Source organism: Anas acuta, chromosome 1, assembly GCF_963932015.1.
Source record: "Anas acuta chromosome 1, bAnaAcu1.1, whole genome shotgun sequence".
In the NCBI taxonomy this organism is placed as follows: Eukaryota; Metazoa; Chordata; class Aves; order Anseriformes; family Anatidae; genus Anas; species Anas acuta.
Window position 1 is genome coordinate 152,958,669 of NC_088979.1, and position 14,337 is coordinate 152,973,005.

Here is a 14,337-nt window from a genome sequence, read left to right on the forward strand (position 1 = left end):
CATAACTGAATTTTCTAAAGGACTCCTTACACAAACATAATATTACTCCATTCCACTGAAATATGGAAAGATTAGTCACTGTTTTAGAAGTATTAGAGTACATATGATTTATATGTTGCCTAGCTATATTTTCAAGGATATTCCACATCCCATGTCTTAAAATAGCTATCACTGATACCATGGCAACACAAGAAAACACTTGCAAGCAAAGGATCAAAGAGCTTGATTTCCTTTCCAGGGCATTTTTAGATATTGCTGCATGAAGCATCTTTCCATGACTTTGTGGCAGACCTAACTAGTGACTAAAACCCACATTTTCTATCAAAACTGACCCTGAAGAAAATATAAAACTTCAAAAAATATTAACTGGTTAAGTTTTATGAACATTAAATGACAACACTATGTATTTAAATTGTAAGGGTGTTTTACAAGTAGGAGATTACAATTGAAAAAGCCAGGGCTTCTATAATATGCAATTACTGCAACATACCCTAGGTTTGAATTTGGAAAATTGTTTAGAAGACAAGTGATGCTACATCCTGAAATGGAGGATTTTTTATTTTTTTTTTTGCTCTCCCCTGAAAATCCCATTTAGTGGTGGGATTTTTAGGAAAAGTACAGATTCAAGGAACTGTGAAGTCTTTATCAAAAGAAGATTTAGTCTTTCCCATAAAGGAAAAAGGAAAAGGCAGTTCAAGTTCTTCCTCTCCTTTCTTCAGAACCTTAGAAGTAGACTGAGATACTACTACATCATTGGAAGCCATGAAGGAACTAAAACAGGTTGGGTTGTTTGTCTTCCAGTGTGTTTCAACAAAGTTATGATTAGTTTAATCAGGCATAGCTTCTTCTATGGATATTTAGTTTCTTAAGCAATACTGTGGCTTAAGAACTGCATTCATTTTTTTTCCATGCTTCGTTTCCTTGAACAATCCTTTATAGTTTTATCAAAACGGTAGTCCTGTAACCACTATCTACTTGCAAGAAGGTCTGTATACACTCAAATATCTGCAAAAGGTCAAAGAGATTTGAGATTAAAAATTAAGAAAAGTAGAGATCTATACAAATTATTATCAAAAGAGCATACAGAATTACTTTTTACTTTTATAACCCTTGAAAGAAAAACATTTTGTTTGCCTGTACTGATTACTCTACTGACCTAATAAAGTTATCTGTTAATAACCTTTTTTTTCTTCTGTCACTCTGCAGAACACAATACATAGATTGTGCTTGTGCTCTTTCAAGGAGAGTCAGAATACTACCCTAACAATTTCATGCTCTGAAATGGAGTCAGTATATTCAGAGCATAATATCAATTACATAGCTGAGAAGAAAACCTTTCTCTTTTTGTAATGACTGTTATAGAGATAAAGTGCAAAAAGATTAATCACACTGAGAGCAGAAGAATTACTAAAGCTATAAATCTTTGGTAAGCAAGACTACTTTTCTATTTGAATAGTAGTATTTATAATATTGTTGAGGCACAATGTCTATTTTCTGCTTGTCTGAATAAGTGTTATTCTTCCTGGGCTTCAATAAGAATAGAGTTTGTATGTAGTGACAGCCTTTGTTTGTCAAGAGCAAAGATCCTAGGGTATGTGAACTAAGGCCTGTTTCTCCAGCAATCAGTGAGGATTCTAAAATGAACTCTGTGGAAACAAAATATCATGAAAATGATGAACTACACGTGTTTGATATGCCATTGATTTCAGTAACGTGTAGGAATGTAATAATAGTCTTTTGAAAAATAAATATAAAGTAATTGTCTACTATTTTAAAACAAAAAATTGCATTATTTCAGCATAAAATCTCTTCTATTGTGCAAATAGACTATACAAAACTAGTCACATAAACACATTTTCATATTTGACAAGGGAGAACAAATAGAAAGCATCTTGAATTGAAATAAAACATAGAAAGATTTATTTTGAAAACAAATGCCATTTTCAAATACAGAAAAAATTGTCTCATCTTGAAATATATCTTTTGCAGTTATTTAATTTAGTGGCAATTATTGTTCTTTTTAAGTCTCAATTTTGTTGCCTTTTATACAGTGTTGTAACATAATATCAACATAAATATGCAATTGTACATACTCTAATCCTTCATTCTGCAGCATTTAAGCCAGCTACACAACCTGTAGTATTTGAATGATTTCAGTGGGGTTCCTTTTAAGCAGAGTGTTCTCAGTGAGTATTACGATTTCAAAGCCTTAGTGAGAAAAATCTAATGTACAGTGTGACTTTTGAGTGCTAATTCCCACTTGGATGAGCCAGGATTTGTCACATAGAAGACTCCTAATGCATTATAACAACAGTACATGTATGTCCACTCCTGCAGTTATTTAGGTATAGCTCATGTTTGTTACAGACCCTTTGCCACTAAGATAAGTCATAAATTTGCCAATTAATGACATCTGGGATGAAGAGAAGTAAAAGTAGGAGGTATAAAATATGATTCTGTTAATGTCACTGGTTACATTAAAAGGATAGTTACATATTGTATTTATGTATATATTGTAATTATTCCTCTTACTTCACAAATGTATGATTTAAGACATACATTATTTTACTTTTTTAAATTTGTGTCACACCCTGCTAACTGAGTGCCATGAGGGATGTCCAGTAGTATGAAAAGGCAATAATTGGCTTCAGTGGGAGTTTTCTCTAAGTAAAAGAAGTATACATGTCTAGTGTATAAAAAAGCTTTCAGCAGTGTTGAAAATCATCTCTCTTTTGTTTGGAGTTTGTTTAAAGCAACTGAAGAATAATGTGTTCTCCAGTTTAAGAAAATATTTTAATACACCACAAAGTTTAAAAAATATTTAATTACAGTATAAAGAGCTTATATAAAGTAGTCTTCCTTTAGCTTCTACATTTTTAAGGCAGTTTATGGATTTTGTATCCTATAATTCCATTTTATTTGTGCACTGAAGAGCATGTATGTATTTATGATATTTACCAATAAAGATGAGCTTTCTTCCAGGTAATTTAACTTAAAAATTAGGAGTCATTTTCCTTTCCAGTTAATATAATTACAATTAGGACTTTGCAAAAATGTAACATTTTTAATATTTTAGTTTTAATTTTGATTACTATAATATAATATTTTTACTAGTAAATGTTTTTACTAGTAATGTTTACTAGTAAACTGCCATTTACTAGTAAATGTTTGCTAGTTTTTACTAGCAAATGTTTTGTTTGTTTGGAAAATGACTATTTCTTTTGAATGTTCATATAGATGGAGATGGCATAGTATTTAATGTACTATATACTATGTATTTCCAAATCAATGGCCATATGTATTTTTTATCCCCCTGGTGTTTGTATTGGAGTTATAGTGCACCCCATCATTAGAAAGAGTTTCATGTTTCTGTTGTTGACTTTTAATATGACTGGTGCTAACTTCCTAGAATTAAGTAACAGTTCTAAGAAGCAATATTTTAGTACAGTGTTAGCAAAGAACTTGCTTTAATTTCCTGTCACACCTACTAACCTCAATTTTTATGGAAGTTCTTGGGTTTGTTGATAGTACCAGAATGAACTCTGTTTTCTCCTGGGAGACCAGGCTTCTTCTCTGAGCTGCTCCTGAGCCTAAGCTTGTCATCTCCACCCTCACTCTGCTGCTTTCATTTGTCTAGATTGTAAATTATTAAAGGCCTTTCAAGTGGTAGAGAGTCTGGAAGACTGGGGATCCCTCCCTGCGATTTCAGCCCCTGCTGAAATGTCACTACCAACAAAATTGTCAGTAGCCATTTATTTGTTTTTCACTTGGTGTTTTCCTTGAAGGTTTACTTTCAGTTTTCAGTAATATGTTTCTATTATTAACCACATTTTATTGTGTTCTTATTAACAGAAACAAAAGTCACTTTCTCTACAGAGAATATTTAAAGAATATTTTAAAGAATCTGATTAGTTAAAAAAGAAAAAAAAATAAACAGGAGAGGGGAAATGGAAAATAATGCCATGTACAGTAGTCAAATGAGCTTAACCTTGTATTTTCTTTAGATGTTAACTTCTAGGAATGCTGGTTGTATTCCTTGGAAGTAGAAAGGCTCTAAGGAACACAGAAGGAGATCACAGCTTTTTATATAGATAAAGGTTGTTGAGGCACTGGAACAGGCTGCCCAGGGAAGCTGTGGATGCCCCATCCCTGGAGGTGTTCAAGGCCAGGCTGGATGGGGCTTTGGGTAACCTGGTCTAGTGGAAGGTGTCCCTGCCCAAGGCAGAGGGTTTGGAACAAGGTGATCTTTGAGTTTCCTTCCAATCTAAACCATTCTGTGATTCTATGCAATTTGATCATTTACAATATACTTTATGATTCTGTGATTCTAAAGGATACATTGATTTTCAAGCGATTTCAAATACTAACATAACAAGGATGAGATAAAGAATAATGAAGAATGAAGGCAGAGGGGATGATTTATTCCTGTCTATTACAGCTGTTTTTGTCTTGACAATCAATATATCAGTAACTACCCAAGCAAGGACATGATTCCTGTGGTTGTTACCTCTCAGGTATTGCTCTTAGTGCTCAGCAGCTGAAGATCCTAGTGCCAGCCTTGTGGATTCAGCCATGTACGGGTTTTAGGTGCCATATCACGTTACTCTTCTCTGTCTTTGGAGAGAATCCCAAAGCGTTGTTGGCCAACAAGTATATGATTAATACAGAGATTTTTCAATGTGCTTGGCAGTCCCTGTACAATTACCTCACGCTGACAGCTGTGCCTGATCTTCAGGCAGTTTTGCTTTTTCTGTACAATTGGCACTCCTTTAATTTTTTCTGTGAGTATTCTGTAACTACCCAGAAGTCGTTCAAAATGGAGCCTTCACATACTCTTGTTGTTTGTTTTTTTTTATATATACATGTACATCTTTTATGTTTTCTTTTTCTTTCATGATCACAGAATATGGTAGACACTCAAGTGCATTGGATGTGAAGTACAAAAATGCAGTTGAAGTGAAAGCAAAGTTAATAATTAAGTATCTGAACTCCAGGTTCCACATGCTTTGAAATTGATAAAATGAAAGGAAGAAAGAAAAAAAAACTTTCAAAAAAGCAGCTCCATGAATCAGTGGGAATTAAGTGTCTTAAATACATAAATCGTACACTGAAGTAGAGGTGCAGACTGAGAACTTAAACTTCATAATTGTATTTGAATTTGTAAATTGGAGAGACAGACCGTAAGGATGGACAAAGATGGGACATTAAGACATCAGGAAGGCATCAGCTGAAATAGATGTTAGTATTAAAATAAAAGAAGTCAATTAGGAGATGTCACTGTTTTAATGTAATAAAAAAAGATAAGATATAGAAAGGAAATTGAAGTTCTTTTAAGAGTACTTCTCCTACATTAACTGATTACATTGCTACATGCAGTATTTAAATGAGCTGTTACTGATCACAGTTCATAAATAAAAGGATAGGTAGACATTTGTATCAAATGTAATTTATAAGTGGTGACAGACAAACAAGTATTTAAGCATTCATTACTGACAAGATAATACTACAGTGATAATTTACTGAATAGCATTATTAAGAACTAGTGATAATACACCATTTTGAAATACATTTCAAATTTCTGAAGTGAACGTTTTAATAGTAACATTTATTTATTCATTAATACATTTCTGTATTAAAGTAAATGCCAAAACATGGTATGTAAAGTTCAGAGCCTGGTTTCAGTCTTAACAGTGATTTTTAAGGGAATTTTAAGATATCTGTCACCACAAACTATTGTGTGAGTGGTTTCATACAGCACTGTCTGTGGGCAAACAATCATCATAACAGCACTAAATAAACAGAATAATCTCTCATTCTCCCGAAGTTATGTTCTCATGCTGAAACACTTTAAGAGACTGGTGTTTCACAACATTTCAGTAATAAATTGCCTAAGATAAAGTTTAGAAATTAAACAAACATTGGTTGTTTTTCTAAGGAGAATATAGTTTCTTAAACAAAATACAATAGTGAGTGAAGTGGGGACTTTAGCCTGTGTACTAAAAGCATATTTCTGCCTTCTCTTTGCCACATACTATTCACAATCTGATAAACTTCATTACTAGAAAATAAATATCATCTGATGTAGTTATATATATACTAGAAACTCCTAAAATCTTAAAAATAGAATAAAAAAAAAATGTTTCAAGAAAGCTAGAATCATCTATTTTATAGTACTTTGTCATTTATTGTTACTTATTAATGTTACTTTGTTTTAAAGTCCAGACAAAGAGTTTCAGAATGGACATTATAATCGGTCTATACAGTACCACAGAAGTGAAACAAAGCCCTGTGTTGTTGTGTTTGCTTTTTTGTTGTTGTTCATGGTGTTTTTGTTGTTGTTGTTTTCCATAAATTATTGGGATAGGCCTTGTTCTGTGGCAATCTGTGTTCTGGATTGTTTCTGCGAGGATGAATTTAAGAAATGGTTTCAATAGATAATTTCAGTAAAATTAGCAGAAAATAAAGCAGGAAACAAGGAAACAGTTTCTAGTAAGAGAGTGAAAAGATGAGAAGCATAAATGCAAATATGGTTTCATGAGGTGTTAACAAAGGAAAATAAACAAGAAAATACAAGACCTTGTGGAGCCCTAGTTGAGCTTGTTTGTGTACTAACAATTAAACCTATTTCTTTATATGATCCTAAGAGGTCTTTTCCAACCTAAGTGATTTGATGATTCTATGATGTTTCATAGAAACTATATATTGCTATAAAGCTGTGCAATGTAAATTTTAAAGGTTAACATGCTAGAAATTATAGTATCTTGCTTAGAGTTGAAGGAAGTGCTATGTAAGGCCTAATATGAAAGATAGCAGAGGAGCTTGTCCCATTCTCTTAGACTATCTTGAAAAGCACTGTGCATATGCAGAGGGATTAGCCTATAAAATCCTTTAATGTTATTTGTACTACCATATATTTTTTTATCTACAGAAAAAAAAAAAAAAGTATTAATAAAGAACATTTGGTATTCCATATTTGGAAATCCTGTTCCCCTAAGAGTTTTAGTGGGTCCATGAATAGGATGGAAACAACAAGACTTGCCTGATTCTTTTTTCTGTATCCAGACAGAATTAAATCAAGATGAAGGAAGTTGTTTGATCTAATTATTATTTTTTTTCTGTGATTTCTTTTTCATTACTCAGTATAATGTTTTCAATATGCCAGATGTCAATATGTATTGTCATATTTTTCACTTGGAACTTAAGTACGGTGAGGAAAAAAAAAACATTACAAACAGAACTCAGAATAGTACAGGTGTTGCAAATGGTATATGCCATTACTATCACAGTATCACAAAAATTATACAAAATGGAAGGAGGCTGATGTCGCTCCAAAATTTAACAGCAATTTACTGAAGGTGCTACACAAAGGTCTAAATAGAGGACAGGTAATGACATATGACTTCCAGGACTGAGTTAAGAAATAAGAAATTCATTCTGACAACATTAAAAATCACTGGTAGCATTGGGTTCCCAGAAGTGGAAAGAGGTAATCTGATTTACTTTATAGAAAATTTGGTCTTGCTCAGTTAATGATAAAATATGAGACAGCATTTGTTTGAATGTGAAATGTTTTACCTGAGGCTTTGTCTTCTCCTTTGCTAGACAGTGTTGAGTGAAAAATTCTATGAATATTTTGCAGTTCTGGCTGGCATCTGGATATGTTTGCATTTGTTTCCCATAGTGTTTAATCATCTCCTCCACAGGATTTAGAGTATGTCATAAACCAAAGTTAAGACAGCTTCTCCATATAGTATTTTCTCTTCAAGACCTATTGCATTTCTGCCTGTTAGAGGAGTGTGAGAAATCAGCTGCTGAAAGGTTAGTCATGAGACATCCTTGTGGTTACAAGAAGACTCAGTATATCCTTGGAGTGATTGCTTAAGTTGTGCAAATATTTCAAAGGATTCTCTGACTGCTGCTTTAAGTTCCATAATGTTCCTTTGTTTTTCAAAAGGCATTTAAAAAAAATGTTACAGAAAAAAGTGGTGACAATTTGGAAGGTCCAGTTAAATTCTTTTATGGGGAGAAGAGATGTCATGGCTATCAGAATAGTATTATTTACCGTCAAAAAAGAATGGTATGGACAGGATTAGTTTGTTTAAATGTGTGCATATAAACAACTCTTCCATGAAGCTATGGATGTTACTGAACTCAGAGGGAAATAATAGAAATTTTTACTGTGGTATTTAGCATTATACATGTCCATTTCTGTGTAATCTGCTTTGTTATACCCTGCTGTGCATTACTGGGTGATTTTGATGAGTATGTTTCCTTACTTTTAGCTGATGTCTCCATTTTGTGGTGACAGTAAAAATGACAGCAAGTATCTTCAAACTACCTTAGTCAGGATTTTACTTGTATAATTTCCAATGAACCATCCTGTTGCAAAAAAAAACTGAATTAGAGTAAAATTTCTCATGTTGGTTATGATGTTGTTTTAACTCTATCATTTTTATGTCAGGGTTTGCAGATTTTGTTCTAAAATATGGCAGATGTTTTTTCCTTTGCAAATTTTTTTTTTGATGCAATATTTGCAGCAATTCCTTTTATTAAATATGTGACCTGCTGTTTTTAGGAGGTTAGCTTGGAGGTAAAGTCATAGTTATTTAAGTAATAGGTTCTAGGATTACCCCAGCATAGTTTCAGTTCAGCTCACTGATTGCCTAGAATTCCCATATTGTTAACCTCTCCTGGAAGGAGAATTCTGTCCAGCTGGCTCCCCTGTATTAAATTATGACATGATTTATTAGTTGCTTCATGCACTGTTGATCACTTGGGCTGTTTGCTGTGAAATCTTCCATAGAATACCCATACTTAAAATGTAGTTTGAATGTTTTTAGAGTTTTATGCAGTTTAGAACAGCTGCTGTGTTGTCAGATAGAAGCATAAGATGGTAAATAATGAGCTATATATCATTGAGTGTATCCAAAAATAGTTAAAGGCATTAAAAGAATTTCCAGATTTGCAAAGTCTAGCTAATAAACAGATAAACTTTATAGCAGTATATTTATCTTACTTTTTTTTTTTTTTTTTTTTTTTAAATCAGCAGTGTGCTTGAGAATCCATTGGATATGGAAAAATAAACAGAACTTAAGGGAATAGTGTAGATATGTGGTCAACTTTGGAAATACACACAGAAAAATATAACTTAGAGTATTAGTTTATCTCCCTTTACAGTTTTAATAAAGAAGATGGTGATTTGCCTCATTATCTTTTCAAAGGTGTCATAAATTGTTCAGACTTATGCATGGGTACGGTGCACTAATACTGAGATTGTAGCTCACTGGGTAGCAATTTTAATTGCCTGGATGATTAGTTTGCCTAGAGAAGAGGGTGTAAAATAGAAGGGATAACTTGAAAAGATTGATGATTTCATCTTTCTAACTCAGTTTGCACATTTTAACTTTGAAATAGTCTGTGCAGTCTATGTACTTGAAATATTCTATGTAATGTGTATTAGAAAAGTTTATTGATGTGACCCTTGCAATAGGAACCATGGGAGTCATTGTTTGCTTTCCAAAAATATATATATTTAATAAGATCTTATTATAATCCCTGTAGTAGAAATACCAAGAGTTTCATTCCATGTACTCAGTAATTAGACTTAAAGTTAACTAATCACAGAATCACAGAATCACAGAACTGTAGGAGTTGGAAGGGACCTCGAAAGATCATCGTGTCCAACCCCCCTGCCAAAGCAGGTTCCAGGTAGGCATCCAGATGGGCCTTGAATATGAGGCACTTACAAATTATTATATGGTCCTAGAGCTGAAACCACCTGCAATCTGTTTTGTCAAATCTAATCTTCATGGCTAAAGGAACTTCCTTTCTCTGTCTGTTAATTATCCCTCATTAACATCCAGTTCTTCAACAGTGGTCCTCAAACCAGTACACAGTCCATAATATCTGATGTTCCTCAGGGCTAAAAGGAGAGCCAAGTGTGAGGTTGCCTGCAGAAGATTTCTCGCTCACTGTTAGTGTCTAGAGATCAGTGAAGACTGGGGGCTGCTGCTGCAGGGAGGAGGGCTGTATTCTTTAGAGTTTCCTATTTCCCTTTTTCTTTGCCTAGCTTTCACAAAATGAATTCTGCTTATGTGTTTGTATCCCAGACTTCTGGTAAATTTGAAGAGTTGTATTTCTGCTGTCCTTTTTTTAACCCCATTACATTGATTTATCTCCAAATATGCCTGAGTCATCTTTCTGTGCTAAAAAGCCAGGATCCTGGCCAATTTGTTATTCTGTTGTTGTTGTTGTTTAAAGAAAGTATTAATTCTTATTCTGTCTTCTTAAAAATCAGCTGGCAAATACACTAATAAAAATTCTAAATGTTTTAGATTTCATCTACATTTAAACATGAATATTTTGAACAACTAGGCTGAACTTGTAGTTTAATTTTTCCACATTTTCATTAGTGGTAAACATGAAGGGTTTTGTTGTTATTCAAAATATTAATGGTACTGAAACAAACTGAGCACAGATTGTGATGCAAATGCTTCTCAGTGTTTTGAAGAAACAGCAAGAGCCTTTGCAGCTGCTCATTTCTGGAGAACAAACATTCTGTCTCACAGCAAAGCACAGACCTTCAGAACTGAAATAAACAAATACACATTGTTCTGTGTGATGTTTAAAAGATGTTTATGATAGAAGAAGAAGCCAACGAGAAGTGTTACTGAAGTCCTGCTGCACAGAACGACTGCCTGCCTTGTATCTTGTGGCACAGGTGTGGGGTGCCAGGAGTATTTGCAAGCCCTTCTGTCATCCCTTAGAACTTCTTTTCAGTGGATTTTCATAAAAAACACTTGAAAAAAAAACAACCACGCTTTGGGGAAAATCATAATTTTAATACCAACATGATTTTGGTACTGTGTTAGAACAGTTAAATGATTCTGCTACCATATGTTAACTACTGTTCATCTTGCTCAATATACTGTTTACTCTGTAAGTAAAAGAGCTCATGAAAGCTGTGCCTGTGTTTTTCCCATTTTGCAGACTGCACAGAGGAAGTGTGGGGATTTCCCATGTGTCAGTACTTGAAGGACAAGGGCTGGTGTTGTGGTCGCAATGCTAGAATGTCAGCATGTTTGGTATGGTTCCCCTTCTTTTCTTTTTCCTACTGAGAGCTTTATCCAGATGTTACAGAATTCATTGTTTTTGGCTTCTAATCCTAGAGCCATGACTTTAATCCAAGACTCTACAGAATAACATCATTAATGTTGTAAGCATGATGAATTGTATCTAAAAAAATAGTATTGACCTTCCAGCGTTATATATTTTATACTTGCTGGAGGCATGAAAAAATGAGTATTGACAGAAATGTATTTTAAGAGTGGACAGAGAGGCCAACCCTTTGCTGAAACGTAAACACAGTAACTCCTCGGGGTAATAGTTCCTGGCCAAGGACTTAGGGGGGAAGAAGGTAATTGTAGAAGGATTGCAATCAGTAACTCCCCCAACGCCTTCATGATTCATAATATTGAATGTTCTGACTGTTTGAAACCTAAACAAACCTGCCTCTTCCAAAAACTAGAAGAGCTCTAAAATCCTTGTGGCTTAACAGGCTGGAAACATCTTTTTAACATTGCACCAGGAGATGCAATGCTCTTAATGACCTAGCCTCAACAAGACAGGATGATGAACTCTTGTCTAATTTGAAAGAACAGATATGTATCAAAAGTTTTGACCACTATTTCAGTTAGAAGAGTAGTATTCCTTTGCTTTATTAATTTTTAATTTTTTGTATTGAGATGAATCATAAGAGGTTCTGGTGAGCTTCTGGCGCTAGTTCTGTGCTTCTGTTGGAGAGAATAGTGTAAACTAAAGACTCAGTATAGGCTAACGTATCAAGGTTATATGAACTTGAGCTAACATGATAATTTAATGCTATCAGAAGAAGGTATAGGAGGATGGTTATTTAATATTTCTTAAGGCTTAAATGTGTTACCCATGGCAAGGTTCGAAAAAAAAAAAAAAAAAGTGCTACTTTTAGAGATGATGGTTGTAAAACTATTATCACAAAAATGCTTTCTAGAAAGGAATTGCCTGTTTCTCTTTTTGTTGCCAATGTCATGCAATACCATTTCTTCCTCAGCTATTTCCTTTCTCATTCCCTTTCTTTTGAAAAGGGAAAGTTTGGGCTGTCTTTCAATAATGGTAGGAGGATAAATTTTGAAAGCAAATGACCCCCAAGAGATCATACTGAACATGCCATATATATCTATTTTAGATTTCATAGAATTCACAGAAATTTGGCAGTTAAAAATGTTTTTGTTGTTTAAACTTTCACAAAAGGCAAGGAGCTCTTCTATGTCACTAAATACTTCTACTGTTACTATGTTTGTAATTTCCTGTATGCATTTTACATGACTAGGATATTCCTCGCCTTCTAGGAGGTACAAGGGAGAGACAGTGCAGTGCAGCTGGGCACCTACCTTCTTCCTAGGGCCAACGGTCTAGCTTGGGGAGACGGAATGTGCTGAACTATGTTAATATACTCAGCATTATTACATATATTCTTTATTATGTGTTGTTCAAATTGGTTAAAGGGCCAAGGGCCAAAGGGTCTGGATGAGATACTCAGTTTTGGACCCTTCCAGTACATGTTAGAGCCCACATCCATCTTCTATGACGTGCACTGTATAAGTTTATACAGCAAAAGTCAGATTTGATACTTGGGCAAATCCATGAATGGAGGAACTGCAACTACTAGGACAGTGGTTGAAGAACAGTTTGAAATGAAAGATCAGTTCTCAAATTAGGAGAAGGAAAAATGGATAATTCAGAGAGAAGCAATTCTATTTGCTGTGGTGGAGTCTGGGGACTAAAGGTGATGATAATATGTAAGCAGTGAGGCATTTTTGATTTTTTATCTAATTTATTGTAGTGTCAGGTAATTTACTGATTTTTTACCTTAATTTCTAGTGCAGTCTTTACTACTCAGTTGAAAATTTTACAGGAAAAGTATCTTTTCAACTGCAGAAAAACATTTCATACTTCTAATTATTTGCCATTCTTTTTTATTATGGATCATAAAAATCAAGTACTCTCACACTAGCATCAGGATTTAAGGTCTGAGGAATTTTTTGTGAAAGATAATGAACAGCCTTTTAAACTTCAATCCCTCTGAAATTTTTATTTTATTTAACTTTACATAAGGATGTTTGATTTATCTGTATACTAGAGCGTAACAGTAAAGACATTGTACATTGAAATAATATTTACTTTAAAGTACTGATTATGCAAAGTGAATTACTCGTATTTCTGCAGAAACAGAAAATATTAAACAGAAATATATGACATTGCATTTATAACATTATAAAATATTTAATTATAATTGTATAATACAAAAACAGAAAAAAATCTTTTTAACACTTTCATATGACGTATTTCTCTGAAATTCTTTTAGACTACTAAGAAAAGGAAAAAAATTTGCTCACATCTATTTCCATTCAGTTGGTTATCATCACGTCTCCTATAAATAAACCAAAATAACAGGAATGAGCTGATTATGAGTCCCTAAAGGTATTAACACTTTAAAGTGTGCAAGTTCATGTTATATCACACCATTAATCTTTTAAAATGTTGTATCCTCTGACTTTTATACAATGTGTTTATAAAATGTTCTGATAAAGAATAAACATATCAGCAATTTAATTCCTTCACTTTTAAAGGCTTTGGAGCGAATTGCAGTTGGCCAAATGGTAAGTAATATTGTTTATTTTAACCATTCTAAGATAAAATGTGTTTTTCCCCTTTGAATGCTCTCAGTCCATGACCTTATATTGAACTTCTGAATTTCTGGAATCTAAAACACTAGCACACACTACATCAAATCCTGATAGATAGCATGTGTCATCACAAAATTGCATTTTTATTGCTACAATTGTACCTAGTGAATCTGTTTTCTTTTGACAATTAAGAGTCTGAAAAAAAAAAAGCACAGCTTAAAATTTAAGACATTAAGATACTCTTCCTAGCTTCTTGCACTATCTTTCAGCAACTACATAAATTCAGTCCAAATGTCTTTCTGATATCCCTGGTTTGGATCACTCTATCCCAGTGTTATATCAACTAATGTAAAAATAGAAATTGTTATGACAAAAGCTTGAATCTGTAAGAAACATCATCATTCTCATTTTTAATCCCTGTATTTTTTTTTTCTCTGTGAATACTTTGAATTCTTGTTGTACAAGTTATCCGATCAGGGATGGTGGACACCAACTGTGCAGATAGTTAAAAGGCAAGGCTGAGAACTCTTATTTCTGTATGTAAGCCCCCTGATCCCAGTAGTATTCTACTGTAGATGCATTTTGCCATGAATTTTAAATCAGCAAGTATTAA

At 33.6% G+C, this 14,337-nt stretch overlaps 1 protein-coding gene across 2 annotated transcripts in view; it reads left to right on the plus strand.

Annotated features, from left to right (window-relative positions):
• METTL25 (methyltransferase like 25) overlaps positions 1–14,337 on the plus strand; it is a 67,549-nt gene that overhangs the window by 31,717 nt on the left and 21,495 nt on the right. For both annotated transcript variants that reach the window (XM_068667470.1, XM_068667477.1), the window contains exons 6-7: positions 10,990–11,084; positions 13,668–13,697. In XM_068667470.1, coding sequence (XP_068523571.1) covers positions 10,990–11,084; positions 13,668–13,697 — 125 coding nt within the window. The remainder of the gene's footprint in view (positions 1–10,989; positions 11,085–13,667; positions 13,698–14,337) is intronic.